Source organism: Pseudorca crassidens, chromosome 3, assembly GCF_039906515.1.
Source record: "Pseudorca crassidens isolate mPseCra1 chromosome 3, mPseCra1.hap1, whole genome shotgun sequence".
Lineage (NCBI taxonomy): Eukaryota > Metazoa > Chordata > Mammalia > Artiodactyla > Delphinidae > Pseudorca > Pseudorca crassidens.
Genome location: NC_090298.1, coordinates 12,083,987 through 12,100,593, shown reverse-complemented (window position 1 = coordinate 12,100,593; position 16,607 = coordinate 12,083,987). Strand labels below are relative to the sequence as shown.

At 39.1% G+C, this 16,607-nt stretch overlaps 1 protein-coding gene and 1 non-coding gene across 5 annotated transcripts in view; both read left to right on the top strand.

Annotated features, from left to right (window-relative positions):
• DNAH5 (dynein axonemal heavy chain 5) overlaps positions 1-16,607 on the top strand; it is a 273,570-nt gene that overhangs the window by 137,674 nt on the left and 119,289 nt on the right. For all 4 annotated transcript variants that reach the window (XM_067730386.1, XM_067730387.1, XM_067730385.1 and 1 more), the window contains 6 exons: positions 619-831; positions 1,570-1,794; positions 3,194-3,366; positions 12,903-13,081; positions 13,482-13,669; positions 14,005-14,199. In XM_067730386.1, coding sequence (XP_067586487.1) covers positions 619-831; positions 1,570-1,794; positions 3,194-3,366; positions 12,903-13,081; positions 13,482-13,669; positions 14,005-14,199 — 1,173 coding nt within the window. The remainder of the gene's footprint in view (positions 1-618; positions 832-1,569; positions 1,795-3,193; positions 3,367-12,902; positions 13,082-13,481; positions 13,670-14,004; positions 14,200-16,607) is intronic.
• TRNAK-CUU (transfer RNA lysine (anticodon CUU)) lies at positions 8,355-8,427 on the top strand. Its single transcript has one exon. It is a non-coding gene; the product is annotated as a tRNA-Lys (tRNA).

Sequence of the window (16,607 nt, the reverse complement as noted above, 5' to 3'; positions counted from 1 at the left end):
TCTCCGAGATGTGTCTTCCAACATTGGAAGGTCAGTGAATAGCACAGCACCATTTGAACCGTATTTTAGAATTCCAAATACTCCACATATTCTCATTATGCCCTACTGCATGGAAATTGAAGTGAGATGACCAGACTGGGAGCTGGGTTTGCATTAGAATATATTATACGCAACCAACAGCTCCTGTAAAGAGCACAATGTTTAGTATAGAATTGGAATTGCCTTGTGAGATGTTTGCATTGATCATTTTGACCAGGTCATTGCTAATGTCAACTTGATAATCTCGTGGTGTGGATGACAGGTTCTTAGAGAGTCCTATTTCATCTTGGGAAACTTTAGAGGTTTTTTTTGATTATCACATTTGTATTGAACATTTCTCTTAGAAAACAAGTTTTCCCCTCTCCGATATAGACTATTCGAAATTGATTTAGTATTTCCTTTTCGATTTCATGGATAGCTTTTTAAAAAATTGTTTTGGAATTGATTTTGTATCATACTTTGCCTTTTATTTTATAAAATGTGGCTTAACTTTCTACAGGAAGGATAACGTTGACAAGAGGGCAATGGAGGAATTCATTCTTTGTGTAAATATAGCTTCTTTTTGGGCTTCTAACACAGATCTATGATCGCATTCTGTCAGTTTCCTCTCGAGAGGGTGAGACGATTGAATTGGATAAACCCGTGATGGCAGAGGGCAATGTGGAAGTTTGGCTTAATTCTCTCTTGGAGGAATCTCGGGCCTCATTACATCTTGTGATTCGCCAGGCAGCTGCAAATATTCAAGAAACAGGTTTCCAACTGATTGAATTTCTTTCTTCCTTCCCTGCTCAGGTCAGTGTATTGAAATTGGAAAGTATTTTTTATAGAATAGTCATTTTAGATCTCAGATATTGTCTGTTGTAAACTACACAACTGCCTATAGTTTAACTCTAGACCAATATTAAGATTTTCATTAGGATTTGTTAAATATAGATAAGCTTAAAGATTTCAACTACAGATTATTTGGTGTTATGTATCTGTATCTATACATATGTATTTATAAGTATCCATATATTTGTGCTGAGATATTTGATATGTTTTCTTTAACTTAAAATATTTTTTTCCTACTGAATCTCTTCAGTACATAAATCATAAAAGGTACTGGGTGTGTTTTACCCGAAAAATGAGAAATATGTTTCAGCAATAAAATACAGAAAATGATGTTTTCTTAGTCATGTGATCAATAGAGATCTTGTGTCTACTATGTGTAGACACATAGTGTTAGTTTGGGGAAAGTAGGTTTAAGACGTATTCTTTCCGTACCAGTAACTTAAAATCTATCTAGGGAGAAATATGACTTAGAATGAGAAGAAAAGATCTGTAGACATGTCATGAGGCTGTATGTACTTAATTGTCAGGTAAACAATATGAACAGAGTCTCCATAGGTTTTGAAACAACCCATCAACTTGATGTAATCAAGGATGGCCTGACATTTGCATAACAATCACAGCTGTTTACTATATTGTGATTTCTATTTAAATATATCCATAGGCCATACGCACTCATAAAGCCTTTTTTGCTTCCGTAAGGTTGGATTATTAGGAATTCAAATGATATGGACACGGGATTCAGAAGAGGCTCTTAGAAATGCCAAGTCTGATAAAAAAATCATGCAGAAAACCAATCAGTCTTTCCTGGAGCTACTGAACACATTGATAGACATGACAACCAAGGATCTGAGTTCCGTGGAACGAGTTAAATATGAGACTTTGATTACTATTCATGTGCACCAAAGAGATATCTTTGATGACCTGGTAAATGCTTTACAAATGCTGTGGCATATACAGAAAAGCAAATACTAGAAACTCTCTTTGTTTACCCACTGGGAATAGTTTGAATGAATTCAAAGAAAAGGTAAAATTCAGGCAAAGAAGCATCTTCATGATGAGAGATTGTTTGTCAGACTTTCTTTTCAGTCTTTAGCTGAAATTTCAGCTCTTTTCCAATGATCTCGGCTAAGGTGTTATGGAGGCAATTAGACTTCATTTTAAAATTCTTTGTGCGATCATTTTTAATGCTGAAATGTCATGTAGCATCCTGAAAAGCTTTTATTTGTCTTGTGCTCCTTTTGATTATTAGATTGAAGATGACCTGTTTCTTGCTATAGAAATAATAAGTGATATTGCTAGTAGAACTGCTTAGTAGTTCCTTTAAGGCTCTTCATAAATCACAGCTTTAACAAGTTATGCTACATTTTATGTCATTGATTGCAAATGGTCTTTCCTAATATAGTTTCTGACATTCAGGAGACATGCGGATTTTACCTTTAAAGAAAGAACAGGGATGGAAAAGAGAGTTTCATAGCTATAGAAAATAGGAAAAGAAATGATATTTGTCCTCTACTATAAAATACAACATTAAATAACAGGCATGAAGCTCTTATTTTCATAATAATTTTCTGGATCATGTCTCACCCTGTTATTTAAAAAAGATTATGAAAGATTGGTTCTGATGTAATGGAAATAAAGGCAATGCATTCAAGCTGTTATGTGCTAATCTCCTCTCTTAATAGTTAAGCACACTGTTTGCCTCAATGAGGAATAAAGGGCTCAGGGTAGGTAGTTTTAGATTTCTTATTTGTCAAAGAAAAATGATTAAAGTGGCTTAAAATTTTGGTTAAAAATATTCAGAAAAAAGCATTGCTGGGCAATAACCTGCCATTTAGATGTTAGAAATTTTGGCCCCCTGCAAATCCTAGGAAGGGTAATTAACGGATTAAAAAAAAAACCCAAGAATGTACTTTATGATAATCATAAGAGATGACTTTTTTTCCTAAGGAGATTGTTTAGCTGTATCTTTGTAAGCCAAATGTGTTTTTTTCATAGGTTGTATTTCGTGGTTAGGACTGTGGTATTGGACATTTAAGGGTGAAATTTAAGAAATGAATACCTTCCTCTTAAAATAGATCACGTTATTTAAATTGAGGGCCACAATTAGTTTCTCTTGACTTCTCCTTTTCTCATATCGTTGAAAGTACCTTTTTTTGCTGATCAATAAATGAATGGGTTGGATGGTGATGTAGTTGGCATCTCCCAAGTAGTTGGGCTCTCTTTGCGTTCCATTAACTTCACATTATGATCTACGTGAATGCTAATGCGTATAGTTAATAAGCGGTTCTCATCTCAGTTTTAACACATACCGTTTGCATTTCAGTGTCACATGCAAATCAAGAGCCCTACAGACTTTGAGTGGCTGAAACAGTGCAGATTTTATTTTAACGAAGATTCCGACAAGATGATGATTCACATCACAGATGTGCCGTTCACATACCAGAATGAGTTTGTAGGCTGCACTGACAGGCTCGTTATAACTCCCCTCACAGACAGGTGATGGAAGGGTTCTGTGAATCCTCAACTTCTCCCTCCTCCACCCCCAACCTTCTCATTCTCTCCAGGTGCTCAAGGGATTTTGGCTGACGGTCTCTTTAGGGTTTACAGGCTCTTTTATATTAAAGTCTTCGAAATTCGGTGTGTTTAGCTTTACACACATGTCTTCACATGGGATTTAGTAGGTTTGTGACTAAAACAGACTTTGCTTCCTTTGCCTTCAGTCTTATAGAGTCAAAGTTTAAATGACCTCCGTGGACATCAAATGGGAAAAAAGCGAATTAATCGCTATGTATCAATAGGTGCAAATCACCATGGGCTTTGAGGGCTGCTTTAGGGGACGGTGGCACTTACTGTCATTACAGAGACAATAAGGTGGTTTTTTAGCAGGAAAGAAATTGAGTATGAACATTGGTGAATCGTGATGGAGAGGACATTGACCTGTCCTGCCCTCTGCCTGTTATTTACCGACTGTGTTAGCCAGAGCCGCCATGCAGTTTCCCTGGACTCAGTTTCCTCATCTGTAAGATGTACTAGGTTATCTCCAGGGGTCCTTCCTCCATGGCTAATAGCCTGTAATTCACTTAGTAGAATTTGAGCTTTGTGGCATCAGTTAATTGTATATGTGCTGTTCAGGGATGCTTTGAATACTTATGTTGGACAAAATGGCTGAGTGTTAAAATCAACATTGGGCCTAAGGAGAAGCTAAATATCAGTCATTTTCACAGGATGAACCCCTGGGCTATTAGATTGAAAATATTATCGGACAAAGTATAAAAGTTTGACGTAATAGCCCTGTCTGTGAGATTCTTCCCTCTGCTCAGTTGTGATACTGAATGAAATGCTCACTTTTACCTGAGGATTGAGGAGTAGCAGAAGATTTTACTGTCCTTTTCTCCTCACATTTTCTTTGTCTTCATACACTCCATATTTCTTCTTATGTCTCATTAAAGATGATTTCTTTTTTTAAAAAAATTTTTTATTGGAGTTTAGTTGATTTACAGATGTTAGTTTCAGGTGTACAGCAAAGTGAATTAGTTGTACATATACATATATCATCTCTTTTTTTAGATTCTTTTCCATATAGGCCATTACAGAGTGCTGAGTAGACTTCCCTGTGCTACACACTAGGTTCTTATTAGTTATCTATTTTATATATGTCAATAGTAGTGTGTGTATATCAATCCCAATATCCCCTGGTAACCATATGTTTATTTTCTACAAAAGATGGTTTCTACTGGATGCTTTTGGATGTCTTTTTGGAGTTGTTCTCTTTGTTTTGAAGTGCAGAGGTGAATAATGACAAAATGTGGAGAATTCCTTGAAACACTTGTAACAGCTATTTCACACCTTCTCTCCTTCCAGACCTCAAGCATCCCCCTCTCTTCCTCTCTCGACTGAAGGCCCCATTTCCTGTTTTACTGAGAAGATAGATGCTACCACAGGAGAGGACCTGCACTCATTCCCCACCATCATGTCTGCCAACCAAGCCCCTATCCTTATGCTGTCCACTGTCTCTCCTGGGTTTAGGAATGGACTTTGTGCAGCCATCCAAAGCCAACACCTTCCACTGAAACAGTTATTTTCTCTCTGGGAGCATCATCAATTTTCACTTTCCACTGGATCATTCTCATCAACGTACGATGTGCTATAATGGCTTCCAGAAAGGAAATCCTACCGTGAATCCTCTAGTTTCCCTCCCATTTCTGTACTCCCATCAAAACGCCTCAAAATCACAGTTTTTTCTATCTATTTTACCTTGAATTCACACCATTCAGGTTCTATGTATTAGTTTTCTGTAGCTTTCATAACAAATGACCACACGTTTAGAAGCTTAAACAGCACAAATTATTTCACAGTTGTGTACGTCAGAAATGTGGCGCACACCTTGTAGGACTAACATCAGGTGTCAGCAGGACTGTGGTCCCCCCTGGAGTCTCTAGGGGAGAATCTGCTTTTTGTTTTCTAGTTTGTTGGCAGAATTCTTTTTCTTGTGGTTGCAGGACCTATGTCCCCACTTCCCTGCATACTGTCAGCTGAGGGCTGTTCCCAGTGTCTGGAGGCTGCCGTATTCCTTGGCTTGTGACCCCTTCCTTCATCTTCACAGCCACAACCATGGGTTGAGGCTCCTTCATGCTTCCAGTCTCTTTTCCTTTTTCCGTCTCATGTCTCTGACCCAGTCTTCCGCCTCCCTCTTCCCCTTTTAAGGACTCATGAGATTAGATGGGGTCCACTGCGTAATTCAGGATAATCTCCCCATCTTAAGGCCTTTCACATTAATTGCATCTGCAAAGTCCCTTTAGCTGTGTAAGGTAACATATTTACAAGTTCCAGGGATTGGAATGTGGATATCTTTGGGGGACCATTATTCTGCCCATCACACTTTCTTCCCCCAGTAGGGCAGTCACCCAGATCCTCATGTTGTTAAATCCAATGGCCATTTCTAGTTCTGACCTTCCTTGACTAGTCAGCAGCATTTGCATAGGTGATCGCTGTCTCCTTTTTGATACACTTTCTTCATGTGGCTTCCAGGACACAACATTCACCTAGTTCCTCTTGTTCTGGTTGTCCCTTCATACCATCTCCTACTGGTTCCTCTTCATCTTCTTGACCCCTAATCACTGAACGCACCAAGGCTCTTCTCCATCATGAGCTCCTCAGGTGATCTCACATGGCTTTAAATACCGTCTAGATGTGGACTCCCCAATCTGTGCACCCTGACAGGGCTTCTCCCTTGAACTCCAGACACACACATTCACTTGCCTATGTGACATGTTTTCTTGGTGCTTACTGGGAATTCACACGTATGGTTGATTGTCCGCCCACAAAACTGCCCTCTTCTCCGGCTTTGCAAATGGGAGTTCCATCCTTCAGTTGCTCAAGCCAAAATCCTTGGAGTATCCTAAATGCCTTTCTTTCTCTCACTTTATTATCCAATCTATCATCAAGTTTGGTCACCACCACTTTCAGAACTCACTTAGGATGTGACCACTTTTCTCCCCTTTGCTGTTATCATGTTAGTCCAGGCCACCATAATGCCTAGGCTGGATGACTGCAATAGTCTTTTATCTGGTTTCCTGCTTCTGCCATTGCCTCTCAATTCAGACACTGGAATATAAGTCAGGTCCTATCATCCCTTTGCCTTGATCTCCACTGTCTTTCCATCTCACCCAAAGTAAAAGCCAGTGTCCTTACATTGGCCTATAAGACCTGCCATGATCTGATCCCTGCTACTCTTTCTCCTTCCTCATTGAGCTCCAGCTACTTGCTCCTTGGCTGTTCCTTGAATAGTCTCAGCACACTGCTGCCTCAGGACCTTTGCACTTGCTGTTGCCTTAACTGGGAACCCTTTTCCTTTCAATACTGGCATAGCTCACTTCCTCTTCTCCAGGTCTCCGATTGAATGTCATCGCACATGGGTCTTTGGACTTGACACATTTGAAGCAGCAATCCCCACACTCCTGAACCCTCCTAACCAGCTTGATTTTTCCTGTTTTCTACTTTTGAATAGTTTATTTCCTTCCTTTAGGATATCAGGTATATCCTTTGAGGTATAGATTTCCTGTGATTTATTCACTGCCCCTAGAACAGTTCTGTGCCATAATAGGTACTAAATAAAATTTCCCAAATGAATGAAGAAATGTTTATTTTCAAAGTCACATCTTTGTGGCGAAAAAATTAAGTCGTACCTAAAGATATAAAGTTGAAAGTATGAGAGGAAAATTTTTCTATTTTTCAAAATGATTAGTAGTTTATTTTCTAAGAAATTTTAAATGCTTATATGTCAAGATTCTTTTTAACTTTCATATATAGGTATCAGATTATACAAACTTTTTTGCAACTTGATTCTTTCACTGTATTAATTATCTTGTATATATTTCTGTATCAAAAAACTTGAAGCAGAAACTAACACACCATTGTAAAGCAATTATACCCCAATAAAGATGTTAAAAAAAAACAAAAGCAAACAAACAAACAAAAAAAACTTGAGAACTTTAAAAACAAAGTATGTAAGTGGAGGTGATTCTAAAGTTTGTTTCCCCCTGTTTCACTCTAAATGTTCACTTGTTTGTTCTTCTCTAAGTTGATGACGGGAGGAGTGAGTCACCATTTTTTGCTGGTCATTGGGATTGCATTGCAAGATTGGCTGCCTTTTTACAAAAGAATTCCTCACTAAGATTAATACTTGAATAAAACAAAGGCCAGAGACCTTGACATCTTGTCAGCTTTTCACTGACTGCCCTGTGAAAATTCAACAATGTTGATAGTGATAGTCTCTGGGAAACGTGACATCATTTGGATGGAGTTGCAGATATTTCAGATGATAAAATAGTCAATAAATATGCTAAAAACATATAGTGCCTTTTTCGAAAAGCTCATGGTATTTTTCATGACCAGTCCTTCCTTCTACTTTTGAGCACAAGTCGAGAAGTCTGGAATCTTTCTTACTACAGTAAGTCCCCTACATACAAATGAGTTCCATTCCGAGAGCACGTTCGTAAGTCCAATTTGTTCGTAAGTCCAGCAAAGTTAGCCTAGGTACCCAACTAACACAATCGGCTATATAGTACTGTACTGTAATAGATTTATAATACTTTTCACACAAATAATACATAAAAAACAAACAAACACAAAAAATAAAGAAAACATGTTTAATCTTACAGTACCTTGAAAAGTACAGTACAACAACTGGCATCCAGGGGCTGGCATCGAGTGAACAGGCAAATAGAGTTACTGACTGGAGGAGGGAGAGGAGGTGGGAGATGGTAGAGCTGAAGGATTGTCAGCAATAGGAGACAGAGGGAAAGCTGCAATTCCACTCATGCATGATGTTGATGGAACGCACGTTCGCATCTTTGAAAGTTCGCAACTTTAAGGTTCTTATGTAGGGGACTTGCTGTACTGCTATCACTTAAGACCGAGGGCAGCAGAAATTGAAGACTGATGGAGACATCTTTCTTCTTGATAAGAAATGTAAACAGGGGAATTCCCTGGTGGTCCAGTGGTTAGGACTCTGCACTCTTACTGTAGAGGACCTGGGTTTGATCCCTGGTTGGGGAACTAACATCCCACAAGCCGCGCAGTGTGGCCAAAAAAAAAAAACCATAGACAGGCCTCATGACGTGTGTTCTTTCTCTAACATTCTCACAGCTGCCGTGAGTTATACCTGGATCTTGACCACTGGGCTGTGTAGTCTTTGCCAAGACAGCTAACCTTTCTGAGTCCCTTCTTTTGGAATCATTGTGTGGACTAGATGTAATGTAGATAGGGACCTACATTAATGTAGGTAGGGACCCAGCACTGGGCCTGCCACTGAGTAAATGTTAGTCATCATTAATAATGTTGCTATGACTATTGTTTTTCATTCTTTTTTTGGTTTGTTTAGAATTTTTTATTTTAAAATTTTTATTTATTTATTTATTTATGGCTGCGTTGGGTCTTTGTTGCTATATGTGGGCTTTCTCTAGTTGCAGTGAGTGGGGGCTACCGTTCATTGTGGTGTGCCGGCTTCTCATTGCGGTGGCTTCTCTTGTGGAGCATGGGCTCTAGGCACGTGGGCTTCAGTAGTTGTGGCACACAGGCTCAGGAGTTGTGGCTCGCGGGCTCTAGAGCACAGGCTTAGTAGTTGTGGCGCATGGGCTTAGTTGCTCCGCGGCATGTGGGATCTTCCCAGACCAGGGCTTGAGCCCGTGTCCCCTCTATTGACAGGAGGATTCTTAACCACTGCACCACCAGGGAAGCCCTAGAATTTTTTAAATTGAAGTATAGTTGATTTACAATACTGTGTTAGTTTCAAGTGTACAGCAAATTGCTTCAGTTATTTTTTTTCAGATTATGTTCCATTATAGGTTATTATAAGATATTGAATATAATTCCCTGTGCTATACCGTAACTCCTTGTTACTTATCTATTTTATGTATAGTAGTGTGTATCTGTTAATCCCATACTCCTAATTTGTCCCTCCCTCTCTCTCCCACTTGGTAACGGTAAGTTTTTTTTCTGTTTGTGAGTCTGTTTCTGTTTTATATATATATTCATTTGTATTTTCTTTTTAGATTCCACATATGCGATATCATATAGCATTTGTCTTTCTCTGACTTACTTCACTAATATTCTCTAGGTTCATCCACATTGCTGCATGTGGCACTATTTCTTTTCTTTTTTTTTTTTTGTGAATGAGTAGTATTCCATTGTGTGTGCGTGTGTGTATATATATACACACACCACATCTTAAGCCAATCCTTTGTTGATGGGCACTTGGGTTGTTTCCGTGTCTTGGATGTTGTAAATATTGCAGCTGTGAACATTGCGGTGCACGTATCTTTTTGAATTAGAGTTTTCGTCTTTTCTGGTTGTATGCCCAGGGGTGGGATTGCTGGACCATACAGTGACTCTGTTTTTAGTTTTTTTAAGGAACCTCCATACTGTTTTCCATAGTGGCTGCACCAATTTACATTCCCACCAACAGTGCAGGAGGGTTCCCTTTTCTCCACACCCTCTCCAGCATTTGTAATTTGTAGACATTTTAATGGTGGCCATTCTAACTGGTGTGAGGTGATACCTCATTGCAGTTTTGATTTGCATTTCTCTAATAATTAGCGATATTGAACATCTTTTCATGTGCCTGTTGGCCATCTGTATGACTTCTTTGGACAAATGTCTATTTTGGTCTTCTGTCCAGTTTTTGATTGGGTTGTTTGGTTTTTCAATATTGAGTTAATCATTGATAACACATTCTTTACCAACCTTTCCTTTCATTTCTCCTTAAGCCTGTCCTATAATCAAAGAATCTATAACTAATCCGAGTTCTCAACAAAGATAATTAACTTTCTGATGCATATACCCTGTTGTCTTGACAAGTTTTTCAGCATTTTAGAATCAATACTGTTTAAGAATAGGAGCTGAAAGCACTTCTGGTTTACGTGTGGTGAAATGCATCTAGATCACTATGAATACTTAATACTATACTTGCGTGCTAATGAGCCTTGGGTCATGGGGTTGGTCATTGTTCATTTGGTGCCAGGGTCACATTCTATATCTCTAACTCTAGTAGCTACTGGGAAAGGAGGAAGCAGATAAAAGTGTATGGGTGGGCCAGCACAAGCCATTTATTCAACAGATGTTCACAGAATACTGGGTGACAAGGGTTAGGCAAATAGCTGGGAGTAAAAGTAGTTCCTGACAGCAGAGAGCTTATGGCCATCTAGTGGGGAGGCAGGAAAGTATAGCAGAGCTGCTAAAAGGCCACTAGATCACATAAACTCCAAACCCGTTCAGGAATGATAAGATTTTTGAAAGCAGCAGAGACTGGAAAGGAAAGCAGAGAAGGGAGGGGGTGAGGTACACTTACATGTAGAATGCTCTGGAGAGAATCATGTCAACAAGTACATGAAGATGGTCTGGCAGGTCCATGCTTGTCTCTGAAAGGCAAGTCCTAGAGGGTTTGGGTGCCAGCATATTGGCCTCTGTACCCCAACACCAAATTAATTCTCAGAGACAGAGTTTGGGGTGAAGTACAAAAGCATAGCTTTATTGCTTTGCCAGGTTAAGGGGGCCACAACGGGCTAATGCCCTCAAAACTGTGTGTCCCGATCTGGAGGGGGTAGTGAGGAGTTTTATAGTAATGGTTCAGAGACGGTGTGATCAGCCTGTGGACATTCTTCTGATTGGTTGGTGGGGAGCTAAGTGGGAGTTGGCATCATCAGCCTTCTGGTTTCAACTGGTCTGGGGTCTACGTGCTTGTGGGCAGCATGCAGTTAACTTCTCCCACCTGGCAGGGGGTTTCAGTATCTGCAAAACAGCTCAAAGATATTGTTGAATATCCTGTGGTGGGGAACCAGGACCCTGCCCCAAGGCTGCGCTGTTGTTTCTTTTGACTGTTCCTCCCTTGTCTCACATCCCCCCTCTTCCCTAATTAGCAACTGTTTGAACCTGCTCCTTGGAACGCAGGGAAGGTCTTGGAAGCTGAATGAAGCCTGTTTCCTGTAATCAAGAAATAGGGGACACAGAACAGCTTTTGTGCCCAGGAGCCGCACAGGGTCCTGCTTGGTATCAATTGGACTGAAGTCCCACCTATTGGAGAAAGTGAGGGATAGATCACCGGGCATGGCTGCCCTTTCTTCATGTAAATAGCATGATTTCTTTCTGGCAGCTTAACAACTTGCTACTTCTTCAGTTTAAATATAAACCCAAATGATCCCATGATAAGGAGGATTTGCAAGACAGAGCAACTGGGTGGCCAGAGTTCCTGGAGATTTATTCCTTACCGTGAGAGTGTGGACGTGTCCTAGACCTGGGCAGCGTGAGAGCTTGTGGCCACACAGACTGGCTGAAGTCTCTGCTCCCTCCACCATGACCCTCAGAAAAATTATTCCATCTCTGTGAGCCTCTCTCCTCATCTGTAAAATGGTGAAAATAAGTGGCTTCCCTGCAGGGTTCAGTGGGGTTTAAGTGCCATAGTGTAGGTGGAGCTATTGTGACATGTTAGCTGTTATTACAGAGACTGCTGTGCAAGGGATAACAAGACTTCAAGAGGAAAGATAAGACCTTGGGTTAAAAGGCAGAATCAAAGTGAGATCAGGCATCCTTCTGGTTTTATACCCACATTTCCTTCTTTGAATCCAGGCTCATTTTTTGCATTCGGGGCTGAGTCATTTACCTGCCTTTTGGGGAACCCAAACCCAATAAAATTGAGAACCTAGACGCCTCCGGATGGGTGTGCTCACTTCTCATTCCCACACTTCATTGCTGGATAATCACTTTATTTTCTTCAAAAATTTTTTTCAAGTCCAGATGAATGCTTTAGAGTTTAGCCTTCAGAAAGCCCTAAACTGCATTACATTATAGATTACCTCCTTTTACGGCACTGGGTGATGCTGGGAAATTGAGCAATTCATCAGCAAGTTATCGGTTGTTTTCCTTCACAGGCATTCTTGTATTCTCTCACCAGAATCTTTTATTTGTTAATATCATACTGTAAGATACAGTAGAAGGTATTTGCAGGTTTAGTAGGTGCTCCCAGAAATAGATTTAAGGTGTGATTATTTAGCAATGTGTGGTTTACATCTCATGTGATCATTGGTTTCCAAGTTTATCAAATCATCGACTCTTAGATTCAAAAGGGGATTAATCTACATAACAGCCCCCAGTCTGCTTCCTAGAATACTCTTCTTTAGATGTTGGTAGACTTCTTTGAAAAAGTTGCCAAATAAGTTTTGGAAATGCTATGTACCCTTTTTCATAATTGAAGATTGTGAATATACTTTATCATAAAAAATCCTGTTGAACCTTTTTAAGAGTTTTCAAACATATTTGACCATAGACCACTCCCTCCTTCCTTTTTCCTCAACACATGTTAATATCCATAAGGATAAGTGTATTTTAGGATGCAGTTTTGGAAAGGTTATGTAGGGATAATGGTCAGGATCTTCCTTTTTTCAATTTTGTGCCTGTATCATGTCACTGCGATGTCTCAGAAGTATCTTCCAGATGCCAGTGGTGTGGTTCTAGTGATCTCTCTACCCCTCCCCCTCCAGATGTTATATCACGTTGGCTCAAGCTCTGGGAATGAGCATGGGGGGAGCCCCCGCTGGACCAGCAGGAACAGGCAAAACAGAAACGACCAAAGATATGGGACGATGTCTTGGGAAATACGTCGTGGTTTTCAATTGTTCAGACCAGATGGATTTCCGAGGACTTGGACGGATTTTTAAAGGTGAGGGTTATATTTTTTTAAAATTTTTAAATTCATGAGAAATTTAAGCTAAGGTGGAATATCTTGTTAAGATTTATTTTTCAACAATTGGCTACATCTTAGTGTCATTTTCCAACTTGGTAAAACTTTTTGGGAAACCTGAATCTTACCAGTGTTGTGTGGGTCAAATGTCAATATCACTTGCCTTTGTAATGTTCCTTTATCCCTGCGGGTTGGGTGTTTACAGATAAAGGGTCACATTGTGCGTTATTTTGGAGGCATTTTATGTATGATCTATTTGTTCAACTTTATGTTTGAGCAAACTTATCTGTGGCTTGACCTGGCAGTTGCATAATGCTCTTTTTCTTGACTTTCCAAAATTATGTACTAATTGGATTTTCTATTTAATTTCCGTTCTAAGGACTGGCTCAATCTGGATCCTGGGGTTGTTTTGATGAATTTAATCGTATCGACCTACCAGTTCTCTCTGTTGCAGCCCAGCAGATTTCCATTATTCTGACATGTAAAAAGGAGCGTAAAAAATCTTTTATTTTTAGTGATGGAGATAATGTGACTATGAACCCTGAATTTGGGCTTTTTCTGACTATGGTAAGGAACCACAAGAAGAGCTACTGAACTTCAGCCTTCTTTTCACAGTTTTCACACATGTCCCTGTTCATATGTCACTTATTTTCCATGAATGGAAATTGGGATTGTAATTTTCACTCCTGTTTGAAAACCTTTGGTGTTAAACAGAGCTCATATTAATAACTCATGACTTAGTCTCTCCAGTTAAAAGGAGAGTGAGATATGTAAATGAATTTTCTGGTTGTCATTCCAGATTTGTTGTGTGTGCATAATGAATCTTTTAATATCATGCTGATGTGTTGCGCTTGTTCCCCCATGACCGTATCGTTCATCCTTGGGTTTTATTTTCTGTATAGAATCCTGGCTATGCTGGGCGGCAGGAACTCCCTGAAAACTTGAAGATTAACTTCCGCTCCGTGGCCATGATGGTGCCTGACCGACAGATTATCATCAGGGTGAAGTTGGCTAGTTGCGGCTTCACTGACAACATTGTTTTGGCCAGGAAGTTTTTCACGCTCTACAAGCTGTGTGAGGAGCAGCTTTCTAAGCAGGTGTGACATTCTGAAGGTCCCTATGTACTTAGGCGTATTTAAATTTTTTATTCAGTGCTGGAGAGGGTGTGGAGAAAAGGGAATCTTTCTACACTGTTGGGGGGAATGTAAGTTGGTGCAGCCACTGTGGAAAACAGTATGGAGGTTCCTCAGAAAACTAAAAATAGAACTACCATATGACACAGCAATCCCTCTCCTGGGCATATATCCAGACAAAACTGTAATTCGAAAAGATACATGCACCCCAATGTTCATTGCAGCACAGCTTATAATAGCCAAGACATGGAAGCAACCTAAATGTCCATCAAAAGATGAATGGGTAAAGAAGCGGTACATATATACAGTGGAATATTACTCAGCCATAAAAAAGAATGAAATAATGCCATTTGTAGCAACATGGATGGACCTAGAGATGATCATACTAAGTGAAGTCAGGCAGAGAAAGACAAATATCATATGATATCAATTACATGTGGAATCTAAAAAAATGATACAAAGGAACTTATTTACAAAACAGAAATAGACTCACAGATACAGAAAACAAGCCTATGGTTACCAAAGGGGAAGGCAGGGGGAGGGGTAAATTAGGAGTTTGGGATTAACATATACATACTGCTATATATAAAATAGGTACACAACAAAGACCTACTGTATAGCACAGGGAACTGTACTCAATATTGTGTAATAACCTATACCAGAAAAGAATCTTAAAAAGAATACACATATGTATATGTATAACTGAATCACTTTGCTGTACACCTGAAACTAACACAATATTGTAAATCAGCTATACTCTAATATAAAATAAAAATTTAAAAAAATTGTGGACTGGGGTTGTTGACAAGGTACCTCATATATACAAAGTAGAAAGTTATATCATGGCAAAAACAATTTTACATGCATAGTTTTACTAAGTACATTTGAAGAAATTAACATTTAAGGCATAGAAATGAAGTTAACACTATCTGAACTGACTTAAGAGCCAAAGAATTATGAATATTGATGTTTGCTTTTTATCTCACCTGTTCATTCATCATAATGTATGTCATGTGTCCTCATGGTTTTGAGGAACCTCTCAATCCAAACTTCTTCGAATCTAGGTTATACCCACAGGTTCAACTATATTCCATTCTCACTCAAAACATTCTTGGTTTCTTCTGATTATTGCAGCCTTTACTCACTGATTCTTCCCTTTTCCCTGCTGTTTCTTGCAGGTAGAGAAACTCCCACATCACTGACTCCCGCCCTCTTCCTCTCTAATTTCATTTCTCCTCCTTCACTCCTATTGCCCTTGTTCACAAGGTCACAAGGTCACAAGGTCACAAGGGAAATGAAATGAGTCCATGTGTACAAAACAATTGGCCCCATGCTGATTCCTTGGTGAGCATTCTGTGAATCTCACTTCATGTCCACAGATTTAACAGAGTCTAATGCTGATAAGTTTTCCTTAATTAATTCCATTCACCAGTACTTTCAAGTCATTGTTATTGTACTTTTATGCAAGCTTGCTCATGTTTTTATTTTATTGCCACAATTAGAATTTAAACTCCTTGAAGGCAGGAACTCGGTCTGAATATTTTTATGTGCTCTATCCTCCAAACGATTGGTATTAAGTGATGCATACTGCTCCCAATTAGCAGATAATGTTTTTTTTCTATAGGTTTTTAGAATTATGATGAAAAAATATTAAATTTATCACTTAACCATTTTTAAGCATATAGTTCAGTAGTGTTAAGTAAATGCACATTGTTGTGAAACAGATCTCCATAACTTTTTTGTCTTGCAAAACTGAAACTCTATACCCATTATACAACTCCACTCTTCCCTTCCCCCCATTCCCTGGTAACCACAATTCTACTTTGTGTTTCCATGTATTTGGCTCCTTTAGATAGCTCATATAAGTGGAACCGTACAGTATTTGTCTTTTTGTGACTGGCTTATTTAATTTAGTATAATGTTCTCAAGTTTCATCCATGGTGTAGCATGTAATAGTATTATACTTGCTTCCTTTTCCTGGTTGAAAAACATTCTTAATTTTAAATGTATGCCATGTTTTGTTTATCCGTTCATCAGTCGATGGGCATTTGGGTTGCTTCCACCTCCTGGCTATCGTGAATAGTGTTCCTATGAACATGAGTGTTTAAATATCTTTTTGAGACTCTGCTTTCAATTCTTTTGAATATATTCCCTGAAGTGGGATTGCTGTATGATATGGTAGTTGTATTTTAAATTGTTTGACCAACTGCCAGGGATACTCTTTCCTATAGTGGTTGGATGATTGGTTTTTAATTATTCACTTTATATGTGTTGAAATTTGGCATGATTGAGCTTTTATAAATACCTATCAAGGGGACAACAAAGCTGGGGGCTTGACTTTCTGATTTGTCCTTATTGTTTCCCTCTCTAGG